General features: G+C 39.0%; 1 protein-coding gene across 1 annotated transcript in view; it reads left to right on the forward strand.

Annotated features, from left to right (window-relative positions):
- Window positions 1-19,080, forward strand: part of LOC130904824 (adenylate cyclase type 6-like) — a 121,516-nt gene extending 102,436 nt beyond the window's left edge. Inside the window, exons 17-23 of the mRNA XM_057817879.1 lie at window positions 2,728-2,903; window positions 3,033-3,062; window positions 3,133-3,265; window positions 3,410-3,673; window positions 9,325-9,529; window positions 9,640-9,764; window positions 16,392-19,080. Coding sequence (XP_057673862.1) covers window positions 2,728-2,903; window positions 3,033-3,062; window positions 3,133-3,265; window positions 3,410-3,673; window positions 9,325-9,529; window positions 9,640-9,764; window positions 16,392-16,520 — 1,062 coding nt within the window. The 3' untranslated portion in view covers window positions 16,521-19,080. The remainder of the gene's footprint in view (window positions 1-2,727; window positions 2,904-3,032; window positions 3,063-3,132; window positions 3,266-3,409; window positions 3,674-9,324; window positions 9,530-9,639; window positions 9,765-16,391) is intronic.
- The last annotated feature ends 457 nt before the right edge of the window (window positions 19,081-19,537 follow it).

Raw genomic sequence — 19,537 nt, forward strand, 5'->3', positions numbered from 1 at the left:
ACAGCTTAAAAATTAATTAATCATAATTAATCGCACTTCAAACCATCTCTAAAAATGCCATATTTTTCTGTAAATTATTGTTGGAATGGAAAGATAAGAAGCAAGACGGACATATACATTCAACATACTTTACATAAGTACTGTATTTGTTTATTATAGCAATAAACCCACAAGATGGCATTAACATTATTAACATTCTTTCTGTTTAAAGGGATCCACCGATAGAAAGACTTGTAGTTCTTAAAAGATAAATGTGACTACAGGTTATAGTAATTTTATATTAAAACCCCTCCGAAAGTTGTTTTTAAATAAAATTTTAAATCAAAAAATAAATAGCTCGCTATTGTTGACGTCGCTGAGCGGAACGTCACACGGGCTCCCTGCTGTTCTTCCACAGTGTCTTTAACTACGTAAGGTAATGATAGAAAAACAACACAAGGTATCAATGGCGGGTTTTAAATTAGAGATCTGGCCAAGGCAAAGTTTTAAGTGTATTTTGCACAGCTATTTTGATTGGGAATGCCAGTTCTCTTTGAATTGAGCGCTTTTCTTTTTGTGAACATTATTATTTTTTTTTTAGAGATAGGAATATTTTTTTTTGTTGTGCTTTCACTAAATGATACTGTGGCGACTTAACTGTTCCGCCCAAATGCATGATAGGAAGTTGGGCAACCATGACTGTCAGTGGTGGCTGCAAATGGTATATCTTCTCTGCGTTGTGTTCAATACAGGGTGTTAAGAAAAAGACCATCTCCTGTCTATCTTCCCCACGTCGCTCGACGAAAGAGATATGTTTGTTGTGAACGAGTTGCCAATGCTTATGCCAAAAAAAGGCGCGGTCCAGTGAACGTCTGTGTCCACTCGCATTTCACTGCCGTTTTAGCTCTCAGTATGCAAAAACGGCGTCATTATAATCTGTTTGAGGCAATGCATGAGCGGATCATTCTGTGCATGTGTTAAATGCGTCAAATATTTTAACGTGATTAATTTAAAAAATTAATTACTGCCCGTTAACGCGATAAATTTGACAGCACTAATAATATTTATCTTTTAAGAACTACATGTCTTTTTATCTGTGGATCCCTTTAACATTATGCTGTGGTCCTGAAAGTATGCTAATATCAACTCGTGCACTTCTATGCTCATATTAATGACCACAGATGTCCACGAGCAAATGGTAGCAGGCTCATGTGTCTAACTGACTCTATGGGTAAACAGATCGTTTATATTTTTTAATTGACCGATCACCTAGACCCCAAAATTTATGAATAAATTGATCGGTGAACTTAGAGTTGATTGCATTTCTTATTAACTTAATGTCTATTGATATCATTTCTAAAAACTTTCTTTAAATTTTAATTTAATCAATTTAGTTTTTATTGTCATTGTATTAATGTATAAATGTATTTATTAAAGATGTCCCGATCGATATCGGGTCCGATCACGTCATTTTCAAAGTATCGGAATCGGCAAAAAAAATATCGGACATGCCTTTTTTTAATACATATATTTTTTTTTTTATTTAAATCATTTTCTAATTGTATTTAACGTTACAGACAAAATGTCATACACTCATCCAGAGTAGTATTGGCTTAAAGTAGGGCTATCAAATTTATTGCGTTAACAGCGGTAATTAATTTTTTTTAATTAATCACGTTAAGTAAATAACTCATGTGCTGCACGACCCACTCTTGCATTGTCGCGGTCAATCTATACAGACGCCGTTTTACCTATAGATAGCGCTAAAATGCAGAGTATAATGAGTAGAGAGAATTTTGACAGCCTTTGGAGACAGTTTTTATGTGGCTAAAGCCTTACAATTCTTCTCTCAGCAATTAAAGATAACGTGGGAGGCAATGTTGGGAAGAAAGATAGTAGTTGATCATTTTCGTAACACCCTATGTTTGCAACGCAGAGAAGATATATCATTTGGTGCCCCTATGCACAGTCATGGTTGCACTTCCCATCATGCATTTGGACAGAAGTTAACGGCTGCAGTATCATTTACTGAAGGCTCAACAAATACACTAGTTGGCAATATTTAGTCACAATGTTCACAGAAAGAATGTTAATAATATAAATGCCATCTTGAGGATTTATTGTCATAATAAACAAATACAGTACATATGTACTGTATGTTGAATGTATATATTCGTCCGAGTTTTATTCATTTTTTTCTTAATGCATTGCCAAAATGTATATGATCGGGAAAAATTATCGGGAATGATTGGACTTGAATCGGGAGCAAAAAAAAAGCAATCGGATCGGGAAATATTGGGATCGGCAGATACTCAAACTAAAACGATCGGGATCGGATCGGGAGCAAAAAAACATGATTGGAACAACCCTAGTATTTATGACTATATATATATATATGAATTTAAAAATTATTCAAATAATTACAAATGTTTTTTTAAATGACTATAAACAGTCACTTGCTGTGGAAGGGTTTAAGGTCTTAATTGTAACAAAATATATTTTTAAAAAATATATGTTTTTTTAAATTGAATGGATGTCTACTGTAGTGTCCCTGAAAGGGTTAAGAAAGGAAACTGGACTCTTTAAGCTGTCAGTCATAAGGGGACACACCTAAAGCAGATCTCATGAGGGGTTACATCACACTTAAAATGAAGAATTTAAAGGAATTTATAGGTGAAAATAAAAAGAGTCCAGTTTCTTCCTTTCAACTTCTACTTGATTTACGTCTGACCGGTCATCCGACTACAGTATTTCAGCTACAGCGTCCTGCTGACCTTGCTGGCCTGCTCAGTGTTCCTCCACATTAGCAGCATCGGCAAGTTAGCCCTCATGCTGCTCATTCAGTTTGTCTTCCTCCTGCTGGTGGAGTGGCCTCAGGTGGTCCTCTTTGACAACGCTGACCTGCTGGTCAAAGCCAACACGCTGTAAGTCAACATAGATTTCCCCCAAAAATAAGTGACTGATATTCTTTTTTAAATCTGTAACTAAAGGAGCACGGGATATTTTTGTTGATGTTTCTGTTTTTTTTTCTTTTCTGGTTTGTCTGTTAACAGGCTTGCTGTCAATGCAACTGGAGAGCAATGGTGAGTTGACATGTTGTGTTTACATTTTGTGCTTCTCTTGACTAATGATGAAATGTTGCTCTCGCCTCAGCCTGGAGAGTGTGAGCAAAGTACCCCTGAAGGTCATGACCCCTGTCATCCTGACCGTCTTTGTTCTGGCGCTTTACTTGCACGGCCAGCAGGTGGAGTCCACCGCACGCCTCGATTTTCTCTGGAAGCTGCAGGTAAATGCCGGAAGACACTAACTGCCACTGGATTGCTTGCACTGATTTAACTACTTAAATATTTAAGTGTACACTCTGAAATATAATCAATTATAAAATATCTACTTAAGTACGGTAACATAGCAGCCCTCTTCCCATCCTCAGGCCACCGAGGAGAAGGAAGAGATGGAGGAGCTGCAGGCGTACAACCGGCGCTTGCTCCACAACATCCTGCCCAAAGACGTCGCCGCCCACTTCCTGGCCCGTGAGCGGCGCAACGACGAGCTATACTACCAGTCGTGTGAGTGCGTGGCCGTCATGTTTGCCTCCATCTGCAACTTCTCCGAGTTCTACGTGGAGCTGGAGGGCAACAACGAAGGAGTGGAGTGTCTCCGGCTGCTCAACGAGATCATCGCTGATTTTGATGAGGTAAGAAAGCCGTACTAAAACGCTGTATGAAGCTTATCACAATAGTACCGTATTGGCCCGAATATAAGACGGCCCTGAATATAAGACGACCCCCTCTTTTTCAAGACTCAAGTTTGAAAAAAGACTTTTTGAACACCAAATTAATTTTTGTACAGAAAATAATTACAGTACATCTGAAACAAATGATTATAAAAATATATTTAAGTGAAAAAGCATGTTATTTTGCCTCATTCAAATCTTAATACCTGAACATTTAAATATGTAAACTAAAGTGCAATCACATTCGTAAATGGATGGCTTCTGGTTTTTGAAATGTAAATAAACCAATCTTTTGTGATAAAACAACAAAATTGCAATAACTGCATTAACAATCAAAGTGAAGTCTAACTGTAGCTGTAGTCTTAAAACAAATCTGAATAAGGAAAAACATTGCAATAAAATAATGCAAACTGGTTAAACTTGAGTAGGTGAGATCTGTCATGACAGAACATCGCTTTAATGATATCTGGCGCCATCTAGCGTCGTGAATGGGTATAACGTCTAGACCGCGAATATAAGACAACCCCCATTTTTTCAGTCTTATTTCAATGCAAAAAACACCGTCTTATATTCGGGCCATTATGGTACTTTATCTTTCCAGTTTTTAACTGTTAGTTGTGAGCAGTGTTGTTAATCTTACTTTAGAAAAGTAATTAGTTAAAGTTACAAATGACTTCTTCCCAAATTGAGTTAGTAACTCAGTTACCTCATTGTAAGAATAATTATTTACTCAGCAAAGTAATTGATGTTACTTTTCATCTGATTTTTTTCATTAAAAAAAAAAAAAAAACGCTGGTCATACTTTTTACATTTTTATAAAATTTCACCTATATAACAGTTTAACAGTGTACAAACTTTAACTTTCAAATACTCTAAGATAAAAAAGCCTTTTTGTTTGACCTGTTGTACTGAACCTGCACTGAACCATGACCCCCGTATCGAGGTATATACTGAACCATGACTTGTGTGTATCGTCACACTCCTAATATTATATATACAGTAGGGCTGTCAAAATTATCGCGTTAACGGGCGGTAATTATTATTTTTAATTAATCACGTTAAAATATTTGACGCAATTAACGCACATGCCCCGCTCAAGCAGATTAAAATGACAGCAGTGTAATGTCCGCTTGTTACTTGTTTTTTGTTGTTTGGCGCCCTGTGCTGGCGCTTGGGTCCAAATGATATTATGGGTTTCAGCACAATGTGTGAGCATGGTGTAATTATTGACATCAACAATGGCGAGCTACTAGTTTATTTTTTGATTCAAAATTTTACAAATTTTAGTAAAACGAAAACATTGAGAGGGGTTTTAATACAAAATTTCTATAACTTGTACTAACATTTATCTTTTAAGAACTACAAGTCTTTCTATCCAAGAATCGCTTTAAGAGAATGTTAATAATGTTAATGCCATCTTGTTGATTTATTGTTATAATAAACAAATACAGTACTTATGTACCGTATGTTGAATGTATATATCCATCTTGTGTCGTATCTTTCCATTCCAACAATAATTTACAGAAAAATATGGCATATTTTATAGATGATTTGAAATGCAATTAATTACGATTAATTAATTTTTAAGCTGTAATTAACTCGATTAAAAATTTTAATAGTTTGACAGCCCTAACATACAGTAGATATATTTTTCAATTTGCAGGTGAAGCTCTGAATCTCATGCATGTCCCATCTTTGCTCTAGTTGTTTTGATTAAAAAGATCACACAAAGTTCATAGATACGTCAAGAAAAGTTAAGGGAAAGTGATTAGTTTTGGTATTAGAAAAAAAAAAACTGTATGTATATATTATATTGTAGCGTCTACAAGGACAACGCTAACTTGGTGATGATAATGCACACTCAGTAGGAAAATAGTACATTATTTTCACTTAAGGTGCGTACGACAGGATAAAAAAAAGTCTTAAATAGCATATTATGTGAATTAGAATCATATTTTCAGACGATTTGACTATATACAACAATTTGGCAAAGCGGAGATAATGAGAAATTAGTCTTTTAATCTGTCGTTTAGCCACGCCTACCATTATAGGGCTCTAGTATCCCCAACAGGAGGATGACCTCGGCTGGGTCATGGTTTCACCTGATTTAGAACTTAGCCCATTGAGGGGGAATTATTCAGAACGAGGAAAATGCGACGATGAGAGCCGCAAAATTTCATTGTTTCAGTCTCTACTCCAATATTTTTACAGGATTTTTTTTTTTGTCATAGTATTTTTCCCCAATTACTAAATAAATGGTATGGTCATGACAAATAACAGTCTTGTACTAAATGAATACGAAGTAATAAAAATGTATTTATTCAGTACAACATGGCAAAATTGCTCCATAATGGTCAAAACTGTCGACTTCACCTTTAATGTCGCACCTCCCGAATGATATTTTATGCCACCGCAGTTAGTCAGGCTTTTGTCATTTCCCTGCCCCAGCATCGGAGAATGTAAACAAACCAAGAGGCGTGACAGCTAGCCGACATGCTAACCCGAACCAAGTGACGTTTCAAAGTCTTATTTTCGTTTTTTGAAGCGAAAAATCACACAAAACTAGCCTGGATCATGACACACGGCGGCAAGGTTGTCGATTGTCTTCGCCGATCGGCAACCCGACCAGCGGCGAGCAAGTTACAGCTCGTTCCCGTGCTACGGACATGAGAGCTCACTAGGTGACGTCACATTCGCATTCGTCCTAAACCCAAGACTGAAGCCGGAAGTCATTCATTTTTATGTCGTGGGATTCAAAAATTGAAAATATAAAACAATCCCTTCCCCACACATCCAAGCGGTCCATTTCATTCAGGAGCATAAAACACTGCGTGAAATATGAAATAAACATACTTTTTGGTGTTATGAGCACTTTAATTGTTGTACCCACCTGGACGCCATGAATTGTTTGCAAAAAAAAAACAAAAAAAAGGTGTCGGAAAGTGAGATGACGCTCGCCACGCTAAATGCTAATGCTAACGAGAACGCGAATGCTATGCTAACGCGCCGAGCCGCCTCGCCATTCATCATCGCGTTTGCAACGGCATCACCAACCCCTTCCCCCTCCCCCATCCCGCTTTGTTCTCTTCCAGAAAGCTGACAAAATCAGACAACTCACGTTTCATTCAACCAAATTGTAACACGACCCTTCACATCCTCAGTAATGGTAACGCCGTAGCATAAAAGGGAAAAGTAATTAATTAGATTACATCACTACTAGAAAAAAAAAAACACCGTTATACTCTAACTCCATTATTAACAACACTAGTTGCAATCCTATTGATTTTTATTGTGTTTTGTATCTGGAGTACAAATTGTGTTGACCGGAGAAAAAAATATTGTGAAAAAAAAAAAGAAAGCTACTATATAACAGGTGCGCAAGGAGAGGAACAAATGTTGGTATACTGTACAAAAATGTCTGAAAAATTGACCTGATTCCAACCCTCTAAAAATGTAGCTGGGCCTGGTTTTTAATCACGTTATTCAATCGGTACATTCTAATGAATACATTTTTAGTGGTAAACGATTTAAAATAAGATACGATTGCCTGGCCCTTGTCCCATTAGCAAAGAGTGATATAAGCACAGAGAACGCATTCCCTCTACTGCTAACTTGTAACCTCCAGGCAAAAATAAGTCCACATTTTTAATTCATCTAATTAGGTCCCGAGACAAAAGAAATAAAGGGGGCTCCGAGGATGGATGCTTATACATTCATAGAAAATACCCTACCAAATTTCATTATAATCTGTCCACAAATAACAAAGTAGCAGCAATTTTAGTTAGTGTTCTCACCAAGAACAACAAGAAAGCAAGTCAAAATTTGTAGCCCTCCAAGCAGTCTAAAAATAGCTAGATTAATGCCAAAATAGAAAAATGTTTAAATTTAAACATACCAATTTAAATCTCATTTGTTTCATGTATCACTTTTATAGTAAACTTGAACAAGGGATTACAAAAAGCAAACTAAAACCAGGACACTTTGCCTTCTATTTACAAACCATGAGCCAGAGTATTTATTTATATACCGTATTTTTCGGACAATAAGTCGTAGTTTTTTTCCATAGTCTGGCTGAGGGTGCGACTTATACTCTGGAGTGACTTATGTGTGAAATTATTCAAACATTATTTTATCATTTCACATGTTATTTTGGTGTTTTGGAGTGACACTGATGGTTTGGTATACTTGTTAGCATGTTCTTTAACCTATAGTTATCTGAATAACTCTTAATAGCTATGTTACGTTAACATACCGGCCACGTTCGCATTTCGTTGTTCATGCATCATGTAACATTATCATACTGTACACTTATTCAGCATGTTGTTCTCTATTGTATTTTTATTTTATTTATTTATTTATTTATTTATTTATTTATTTATTTATTTATTTATTTATAAATCTGTCCTGTTCAGCTGTTTGACACGGAGAATGGAAGTCTAAGTGCCCGGATAGTCTGAACAGTTTTAATGTTTCACATTGAGAGTCTGACATACTCCCTTTGTGATCATTCAACATACAGTACCTCATTTATTATGACAAAACAGCGAACAGGAAGGGGTTATGGGGGAACAGAAGAAAAGAAACGCAAGAGAAGAAAGAGAAGAAACAAACAACAACAAGAAATACATTGAACGCCTAACTACACTAACTACTAATATGTTGGTGCTATCGTCAGCTACATGTATTTCCGGTTGACACCATGTGGGGGGCCTGTTGACCAGGGAAAGAGGGGGAAGAAGGTGGGGGAGTCTATAAGCTAAGTGATAGAAAGGGGTAGAGTGTACACAAATCATCTCTGTGATTTAGAACCCAGTAATCGTGTGAATCCTTAGTGAGTGTAAGCTCGTTGGCGACGGACCCTACGCCACCACGGCACCGGGACCCCCCGCCCGAGTGCGCCCAATTGCATCTAGCCGCACGCGGGCCCCGCCGGGCACGCAGCACCCATGCAGACGAGCAGAGACGCCACGCGGGCGCCGACACAGGGCCACGGCCCCCACCCAGCCAGCCCGGGGAGGGAGGGCGGTCCCTGGGGGGGAGGGGGGCAGCGCAGCCCATCCCTCCTCCCGCAGCCCAGCAAAGGAGCCACCTCCCCCTGTAATCCAGGGTGTTCCCCCGGGCCACCCGCACGCCCATCTACCGGCCCTCGGGGATGGCAAGAGGGGACGCACCACCAACCCCACGCCTGTCCCCAACCCCATCCGCCCACCCGGGCCACGAACCGCAGCCGCAGCCCCCCAGCCGGCACGGCGCGCCACGGGGCCCCCAGCGGCCCACCAAGCCCAGGGCAGGGCTGTATTTTTATTTTAAATTGCCTTTCAAGATGACATATCTGTTCTATGTGTTGTATTTTATCTAGTAAATTACCCCCAAAAATGCGACTTATACTCCGGTGCGACTTATATGTTTTCTTCCTCTTCATTGGGCATTTTATGGGTGGTGCGACTTATTCTCAGGTGTGACTTATAGTCCGAAAAATACGGTAATGTTTTTTACCCCAAAAAATGTGTGTACGTTTCATGAAGTATGATAGTCTCTCCATCCAAAATGTAACCCCGTGACAAACTACAGAAAGTGATGGGGTTTATGGTGTCATCTTGTCTTTTTTCCAGATCATCAGCGAGGAGAGATTCCGTCAGTTGGAGAAAATCAAAACCATCGGTTCTACTTACATGGCCGCCTCGGGCCTCAATTTGTCCACATACGACAGAGAGGGTCGCTCTCACATCCTGGCGCTGGCAGACTACGCCATGAGGCTGAGGGAGCAGATGAAGTACATCAATGAGCACTCTTTCAACAACTTCCAGATGAAGATCGGTAAGATATTGCTCAGTGTTTATAACACTTTGCTATTTGTTTTGCTCCAGTTTTTTTCCCAGTAGGCCAATTTTCCAGTCTGTGACTGATTGCTGACTTATGCCGCTCAGGGCTGAACATGGGACCAGTGGTGGCCGGGGTTATCGGGGCCAGGAAGCCACAGTACGATATCTGGGGGAACACCGTCAATGTAGCCAGTCGGATGGACAGCACCGGAGTACCGGACTACATTCAGGTAACACGCAACTTGTAGACACATAAGGCGACCCCTGAAGGAAAAAGCTGAAGAGAGAGGAAGATTTATACATGTCAAAGAATTTGGGTGTGGTCCTAATCGATTTAATAAGTGATTCTGAGATCTTTTGTAATGGCTGTCAAAAGCGTATTGATTTGAATTAGGGTTGAAAAAAAGAAAGATAAATACTCTCATTTTTTGTAAAGAAAGGGAACAACACTTTGTTAAAAAAAAAAAAAAAAAAAAAAAAAAACATACTGTCCTATAAATATTGAACAATACTGCCACCTGTTGTACAAAATTCCGATTCCACCTTCGGAAATGCACATCATTATTTTTCCAGCCAACAAGTTTGAAAATCCAGGAATAGTAAGACTGGGGATCTGTTTTCTAAGATGGAGGGGAAGTGACAGCCGCTACAAACTGCGCCCCCACCACAATACGCCTGCTGTTGTTCGTTTATTATGTGAAGTTCAAAGGGTTTTGGGGACAATAGGCTCTAGCCTAATTCCTTACCTTAAACTTAACTAGACACATTGGTATTGTGGACGCAAAGTCGTGCCTAAACATAACTTGATTGTAATCTTTGCAGCAGCTGCTCACTGTGTGTCCCAGCTATGGGGAGTTATACAATATAAAAAAGAATGATTCAAAGAGTGTTACTGTGGTACCTCGACATACGATCGCTTCGACGCGCGATCTTTTCGACATGCGACATAAAATTTGACTCGCCATTTGTTTCTACATCCAATGACATGTTTGAAATACGATAACATGACAGTGCTGCAGACGGACACGCAGCGGATTTTCTTGTGAGACAAATCAACAAAGGTTCCAATAAGGTTAGTGCAGGTGATGAAACAAGAAAAAAGTAAGCTTGAGAACGATAAACCAATACGACCGGATGTCCGGTTTTACAGGTGAGAGATACAGATGTATCAATAGTAAAGTTACCATTCGACAGTAATTAGCCATTAAGTATTCAATGAACCGATGGTAGAAATAGAATTCGGCTATCGCGAGCACAAGAATCGGCTTCTAATGCCTAGCTCAATGCATTGCTTAATATTTTACTTCACATGCTGCGCTTGTGTCATTTACCACACAGCGCACTTGGATTGAGACCGCACGCATGATATAATATGGACAAGCACTACTCACGGTCGTGGTTGCCTCAACTTCCCATGCATTTCGGCAGAACCGCTACTAGGTCGCCGTCATTACCCGTCACAGGCGTGGTATAACAATGCGAGAGCTAACGAAACTACTGTAACGCACGCTCTGTCGCATTTTCTGTACAGCCCAAAACGAAACTAGTCGTGGCAACGAAGCAACATGCTAAAACAATGGACAGTGTGATCACCGACACCAGCGACGTGCAGCGATTGATTTTCAAAGCACCCAGGAAAACGAAAGTCGGACTTCTAAGTGATGAAGGCAGCATGTTCGCATGGGACTGAGCTTGTGTGAAGTCTGGAGCGGTACAGAGATCGTGAGTTTTTAATCCTGAAAAATAACCCACTACAATGGTGGAAAGGGTGGCATATTGTCTCCACGATTATTGTCTACTTAAACATGAACACGTGGATTAGTTGATCTTCCTCAAGAAAAATCTGCCCTTCAAAAAAGATATGGACAGTGATGAGGAATAAAAAATGAGGAAGCACAGGCATAATTGAATGACTTTGCTGTGTATTAGGTTAAAGTAATGATTATTGACCTGTCTAAAATGCCTTGTTTTTATTCCCCCAATTATACCAGTCGTAAAGCATAATTTATTATTTATTTATGATAACACTAGCAGGTTTGATTCTTTTTTTTTTCTAGAGCTGCTCCATATAACTAATATTTTTTGTTTGTAAGATGTTTACGTTGAAAGTTTGCACTTAAATTACTTACCTGTTGTGTTCAAAACACCAGGAAATACAGAAATTGAATTACTACAGAAAATTATTATTATTGTTGTCTGTCACTGGAGTTTTATTATCAATCCCATCGAACAAAATGACGGTCATATAGTAAGCCTTAATTTTTTTTGATAAAAAAATGAAACATAACGTTGGTATGAAATTTTGTTGTTTAATTTTGCTATTAGAAATGTGGTCTTTTTTATATGTTTAAAATACTGTTCGAACACACACAACAAATGTTTACTATCGTATCGTTTTCACCCTGTATCGAACCATATCGTTTTTAAACTGTATCGAATCGCATCGAATCACTCGGCCATAAAAATGTATCGTTTTTTAATCGAATCGTAACCTGTGTATCTAGATACATATCGAATCGGCTTCATGCCAGAGATTCCCAACCCTAGAAAAAAGGTGACGCTTACCACTGTGATGAAGATGGAAGTGATGAAAAAATATGATCGTGGAATGCGCATCCGTGAACTGACTCAACGATATGGCCGTGCAATGTCAACGATCTCCACGGTCCTCCTCTGACCTCTGTTCACCAGTCTTTATAAGTTAAGGTGACAATTATTTTTGTGGTAACATTGCCAAAGAAATCGTGACGCTTCGTCAGGTTTTTATCATTTATTTTAGAACTTGTGCAACACAACACACCTACTGCCCGCTGCAGTTGACTGTGTTCTCAACAAAACATTAAAAGAGAAAGTAAAATCTCAACCGCACCTCTCCCTCTCTCTGTCACGTCAGTAGCGATCGGAATTGATACGATTTTTACGGTTCCATTTTCGATATTGCTTAACTAATCGATTCTCTTATCGATTCTAATTTGAGGAAAAAGAAGAACAAACATTTTGATTGGCATCTAGTTTGTTCAATCAGAAGTCACAACCTTACAAACTTACGAGGTCAAAAGAGGCCTAAAGCCTCAATGTTAACTGTGGCAATATGTAACTGGCAAATAGACAAGAATGTGTAACATTTTACTGAAACATTTTTCTAATAGAAATAAAAAAATCCTCCAAAAAGGACATATGAGCTGATAGCACTCAAAAATAATAAAAAAAGATAGACTACTGTCAAATACAGCGGAACAGTGCGTAGTGCAAATGTGCAAAATTAACAATTCTTTTGCATAAAAATAAGCATGTCTACTTTTTCAGGTAGGATACGTGATCTTTCTGGACTAGGTGTCTCCAGCAGTGGAGAACACCCTCTCAGATAGGGTGGAGAAAGCCTGCACACACAAAAAGTGTTCAGCTAGTCCAGACAGCAGGGGCAGAGTATATCTTTTGTTGTCCCAAATATTAACAAGTTTATAATTAGGTTGGTGTAGTTACATAAGGACGGTTGGATCTCATTCAAAATATAAGATGAATTTTAGCACAATCCTCCGTTAACTTGGATTTGCTAACTTCCTAGACATAGTTGGGGTATTCTATGGAAAGGCCTTTTGATACTGAGTAGAATACGAGTGGTTTGGGACCAATGGGACCATGCTATCTCGAATTACGGGCGAAAATACGCTGGTTGGCTGTACACGTCAGATGCATTATGGGAAGTAATTTGGAACATCCACTTCCGTTAGTCGTAGCAACACAAAAATACCACCACTGGATGTGGAGGTATATACTTTTGTAGTAGTCAGATTGGCCCGACGACCCACCAAATTCAAATTATTCCGAAAAAAGAACACTGATTAGTGGACTACCGACCGAATTGAGTATTAAAATTGCTAAAAAAAAATGGTTTAGGATTATTTTAGATGCATACAGTATATGTTATATTTTTCGTATAGAGTATTCGTCAAGGAATATGATAGACCCATTAATACACTTTTTTGAAAAATCACCTTTTCTTTAAGTAGTCTCATGAATAATTGTCAGACCAAGACGACGAGGCGGACTCAGCTGTGGAGGTTCAGGTAAAACTTTATTTTGAAACACAGGTTCTTCCTCTGACATGCGGGGATGAGAAAAAGTACAAACAAAAAGCGCTCCAACGGAGGAATTAGTCAAGATGACTAGAAACAAAATAAGGTTTCAAACACAAAGCCCTCCAAAAGGGAGGTAAGGCAAAAACATAAAGCGCTCCAAAAGGAGGAAAAATTCAAGCTGGCTAGGATCAAAAGTTACAAACACAAAGCACTCCAAATGGAAGATAATGTACAGAATAACTATAATAGTTATGGCGAGAGGCTGACGTGACTGACCTTAGATGAAAGACACTTCTGCACAAGACAAGGGAAACTAAGGCAATATATACACAGGGGGAACAGGTGGAAACAATAGGTGATTAGGTGACCAGAGGAAGGGCAAGTACGCAGACACGAGGAGGGTGAAGCCTTCAAAATAAAACAGGAAATGACATGACATGACAATAATGACTTGGCCTTTAAAAATCAAGCAAAATCACGCGGAGTGGTCCCTCTTTAAATAATCACGTAGGCTCACTTGCTGAGTCGAGCGTGTGTAACATGCGTACATTACGTGACGTAATTCAAGCTAGTTGGAATCTATAAGAGAATCGTTAGATAAACTGCCAACGATTCCAAGGAATTGAAACGCACAGAACCGATTCTCTACAGAAACCAGTTCTCGATTCCCATCCCTACACGTCTGTGACGCAGTGCATTCAGGTACACCACGCAAACCACGTCCGCCACATTAGAAGCCGATTCGTTACATTATTACAGGTTAGGCCTGAACGATATTGGAAAAAACTATTGTTGCGATTTTTGGGGGGTTTGCGATATATTGCGATATTATACTGCGATATCAAAATAAAAAATATATATATTTTTTAAGAAATTTTCACTAGATGACTTGAATAGCTGTTTGGAAAGACTTTGGATGACTCACCATCACCACAGTGTACAGTGATCGCTCGTTTTTCGTGGTTATTGGGGACCAGAACCCGGGGCGATAAGTGAAAAACCCCGAAGTAGAGCACCCCCCCACCATTTTTTTTTTTGTGTGTGTGTGTGTGTGTGTGTCTGTTTTTTGTGCTCAATGTATTTTTCCCTCATTTTTTCCCCCAAAGTGATTTAAAAATATATATAAATAAACGTTTTTTAGGCACTCAAAATGTCATGATTATGATCATTTTAGACATAACTGTCCAACCAACTCATTTTTGAATAACAAGAAAGTACTGTAGTAGAAAAATGCTTGGCTTTAATAAATGCCTCTGTTTATCTACCTTAGCTGTGACTCTTGGAGTGACATGTAGAAATTTCAAACTCCTCATGATCACTTCTGGCATTTATTTTATATGTCTCCAACGTCTCCACATACACACATTCAATGAGCGCGGCTTCCTTGCAGAAACTGTTTAACAAGTTAAACGATGATTGACACGTTGCTCCGCTTTGATGTCCGCTTCTTTGGCAAGATCAAAGACAACGAGCATCGTTAACTTTAATAAGCAAGTGCTGCAGTGACTGTGAGGAACAAAGGGCTGGGAGAGGGAGGGTGTGAGGCTGTGCACAGAGCAGAAAGCAAGGCTTATGTGGATGAAAAAAAAACAAAAAAAACCTATCGCACGTGCTTGCGATTTGACTATCGCGCACGCGCACATCGCGATGGCGATATTTAAATGATATATCGTTCAGGCTTATTACAGGTATTATTATTATTCTGATTTTTATTCATAATTTATTTGTTTTGGTCTGTAATTGTTATTTGCAATAGTACCAGCGGAATTTATTAATTATTAATTATTAATTTGTGTAGGTTTTCGGGCTGTGGAACGAATTAATGGAACTATAATGTATTCTTATGGAAAAATCCTGCTCGACATACGACCATTTCGACTTGCAAACAAGGTCCTGGAACGAATTAACTTCAGATAAACGGTTGGTTTTCCCTGATTTGAAGTCGTCAGGGCAAGTTTTAAAGTTCTGTCGTCAGGTGAAATACCTCGGTCATATGATCACACCAATGCTGACCAACAATGAGGACATACGTATATCAACAGTGTTGCTCATTCTATGTCCAAGCCAATGTTCTCTCGCGAAAATTTGGTAAGTGCTCTGATGAGGTCAAACTTGCCTTGTTCAAGGCCTATTGTACAACCCTCTACACTGCGCATCTGTGGTCAAATTATAATAATAAGACAAGCTTTCAGAGACTGCAAGTGGAATACAATGACTCTCTGAGAATCTTGATGAAAAGGCCCAGATGGTGCAGTGCCTCTGAAATGTTTATAGCTGTTCGGGTGAATACTCTCCAGTCCGTTCTAAGGGTGGTGATGTTTAATTTTATTAAACATTTGAAGGGTTCTAAAAATGTGGTGGTCTTGGGCCTGAATAACATCTTGCACTGTTCTACACGCTGCTCGTCACTGTTCTGGAAACACAGGTCTAGGTGCCTTTTAAGGAGTACAGTAAGTACCTCTACATATGAAGTTAATTCATTCCAGGACCTTGTTTGTAAGTCAAAATGGTCATATGTTGAGCAGGATTTTCCCATTAGAATACATTTTCGTTTTAGATGATCTCTCTCAAGTGGACATGCACCTAGCATGAAAATTTCAGACTCCTCCATCATTTCTAAGTGGGTGAACTTGCAAAAAAGCAGGGTGTTCAGATACTTATTTTCTTCACTGTATATCAACAAGAAACCACTCTTTTTGGAGTATTCTGCTTGACTACTGCATTTAGTGAGGATACAGTATGTCATTATTCCCAATGGTGTTGTGATCTCATTCCTAGGTGACCACGGACCTTTACCACGTGCTCGCTAACAACGGCTACCAGCTGGATTGCAGAGGATTGGTCAAGGTGAAGGGCAAAGGTGAAATGACCACTTACTTCCTCACCAGTGGGCCCCCCAGCAGTTAACCATGGACCGACCCTACCTACCCCACAGGATTGACAACTGCTGTCTGTGTCTGGTCCCTCCAACAAACACGTTTTTTTTTCTTTTTCTTTGCACAAGCAAGCACAAAGCCCAAAGCCCAGTTGCCTTAGGACAGAAGTGTGTTTGTATGAGCTGTAGTTCAAGTATTTTCTCTTTCTCTGGACTCTTATTTATTTTTGTTTGGCGCAGATGGACTTTTTAGTGATGTACATACAAAGGATAAGCTACACTAAATGAAGGAGGAACGCGACCAAAGAAAAACACTGAGAAGGATACGTACGCTCTTTTAATCGGGTTTGTGCGGTCAAGTCACTGAGGGACACTGAGGTGACGAACGCAAACTTGCCTCACGTGTGTGCATGTGTTCGAGTGAGTGAGTGAGCCAATGAGTGAGTGAAACAGATTGATGAACTTTTCCAAGAGGAGGCATACTGTCACTTTTCACTGTGAGTTTTTACCAGGCGTGATCATGCTTTCTTGTTTGCATGGTTTCTATTCATCTTCTGGGGATTACAAAAGAATCATGTCCGCTTTGACCGGACGCTGATGTCATTCCAAGCAAAAAGATTTCTCAGCAAACAAAGTATATTTTTGTGTGCGGGGACCTTCTTTGCCTTGATGTGACCCCGTTGCAATGGACCAATTTTCCAAAAAGACTCGTTTTTGTCACCCCTGAAACAGTTCGAGGAATGTATGTCAGGACAAACGTGTAATGACCACTGAAGGACACATGCCACTTTGGGATTCCCATTTGCTGCAAATAAATATAGCGTGAAGTACTTTAATAGTACACGCACCGCAGTGTTTAGGAGCTGACTTGTCTGTAGACGTCCACAAAATTTCTGCCTTAAAAGGTGACGCCTCTGCCTAAAAAGTCAACCAAATACCCCTTAGTCACTATTTCTCGGATAGACAAGCAGCAAAAGATTATTTTTGCCTTAATTGTGTGACCCTTACTTGTCTGTTGATGCACTTCTGCAGCACGACTGTAGTATCTATTTTACAAAATAAAAGAAAACTGTCTGACTGCTTCCATGAAATGCTGCACGCGGAACCCGCCGTTTCACTGAAATGGCTCTCATTTGAATGCGGCTCAGATTCAGTAACTTGAGGACGCCAAGCTCATCTCATTTTCCCAAATAAATCTGTCTACAGTTTCAAAAGGGTTGTGCAATGGAGAATGTGTAATTGCTTGCGCATGAATTATGCATTTCTGTTCAGCCAGTGGCAAAGTTCTCACATCACTCTGTGCTGAACATTAATTAAGCTTCATAAATTCCTGCTAATCCCTTGTGAGAACGCCCTTGTGTTACTAGATCGCCATGCAGAGTTGGGAAAGTGATGTGCATAGCAAAACACTGGATTTGCAAGACCGCTCTTTGGCGTTACGACATTTAATAGCAGCCTCCACTTCATCACAAAGTGTTTGAAACAGGAGCACATGCTACCTTTGAAACCTTGTCTCTCAACACATTACAGTGCAACTTGAATAGAGGTAAAGACTGATGGTAGTTCTGTTGATATTAGCACCAAAAATTTATAAATATGATAATATAGTAAAAGTAATAATAAAGTGATCATTTTATTGGCCAAATTTGTCAAAACACACAAGGAATTTATATCAATACTGCAAAAATAAACACGGGCGTTCATCAAAACTGAGGGTGACTCTATCTCTATGACACGTGTAACCATAAAAACATTTTCTGACAAAATGAGAAATATTTACACCAACTACAAACCCCTCCATTGTCAGCAGATCCGCTGATGCTGATTATCTCATTTCTGCTCTGGAAATAGTGTTGTTGCAAGGTTGTGCAGTATTTTCACGAGGAATGTATTAAAATATGAGCAAATGCATATTTTTTCCAATATTAAATATGGCATTTATTCAACGCAAGATTACTCTGAAGAACAGCTTTTTCAACCACTTATAGCTAACAGGTGGTTGTCTGACTATATTTACCGCAAGGGGTACCTATCAAAGATGCACATGCGAAGATCAAGCAAATTTTTAATTTGAGAAACCCGGTATAACAAAAATGGGGTGAAAGAGAACAATACAAAACTTTCGGACTATGTTAAGCCATTTTACTGTATTGGCCCGAATATTAGACGGTGTTTTTTACATTGAAATAAGACTGAAAAAGAGGGGTCGTCTTGTATTTGCGGTTTAGATGTTATACCCATTCACGACGCTAGATGGCGTCATATATTCTTGAAGCGATGTTCTGTCATGACAGATCTCAGCTACTCTGAAGTTTAACCAGTTTGCATTATTTTAGTGCAATGTTTTTGCTTATTCAGATTTGTTTCAAGACTACGGTTACAGTTAGACTTCACTTTGATGATTAATGCAGTTATTGCAATTTTGTTGTTTTATCACAATAGATTGGTTTATTTACATTTCAAAAACCAGAAGCCATTCATTTACGAATGTGATTGCACTTTAGTTTACATATTTAAATGTTCAGATATTAAGATTTGAATTAGGCAAAATAACATGCTTTTTCTCTCAAATATACTGTTATAATCATTTGTTTCAGATGTACTGTAATTATTTTTATAAAAATTAATTTTTTGTTCAAAAAGTCTTTTTTTCAAACTTGAGTCTTGAAAAAGAGGGGGTCGTCTTATAATCAGGGCCGTTTTATATTCCGGCCAATACGGTATATGGTGGGGAAACACAGTGTTGCCCTAATAAAACAAAACCTGAAAAAAAGGATGAAAACGCCACCCTCCTCCAGCGGCTATCCACCATTGGCATCACCCACACCCCACTGAACTGGTTCTCCTCCTACCTTTCTGGACGCACTCACTATATACAACTCAAGTTCCTTAAATCTACTCCCTAATCCCATTACATCTGGTGTGCCTAAGGGCTCTGTCCTCAGGCCCCTGCTCTTCATCATCTACTGTGTATCACAAAAGTGAGTACACCCCTCGCATTTCTGCAGATATTTATGGTATATCTTCTCATGGGACAACACTGAAAAAA

Source organism: Corythoichthys intestinalis, chromosome 2 (assembly GCF_030265065.1).
Source record: "Corythoichthys intestinalis isolate RoL2023-P3 chromosome 2, ASM3026506v1, whole genome shotgun sequence".
NCBI lineage: Eukaryota > Metazoa > Chordata > Actinopteri > Syngnathiformes > Syngnathidae > Corythoichthys > Corythoichthys intestinalis.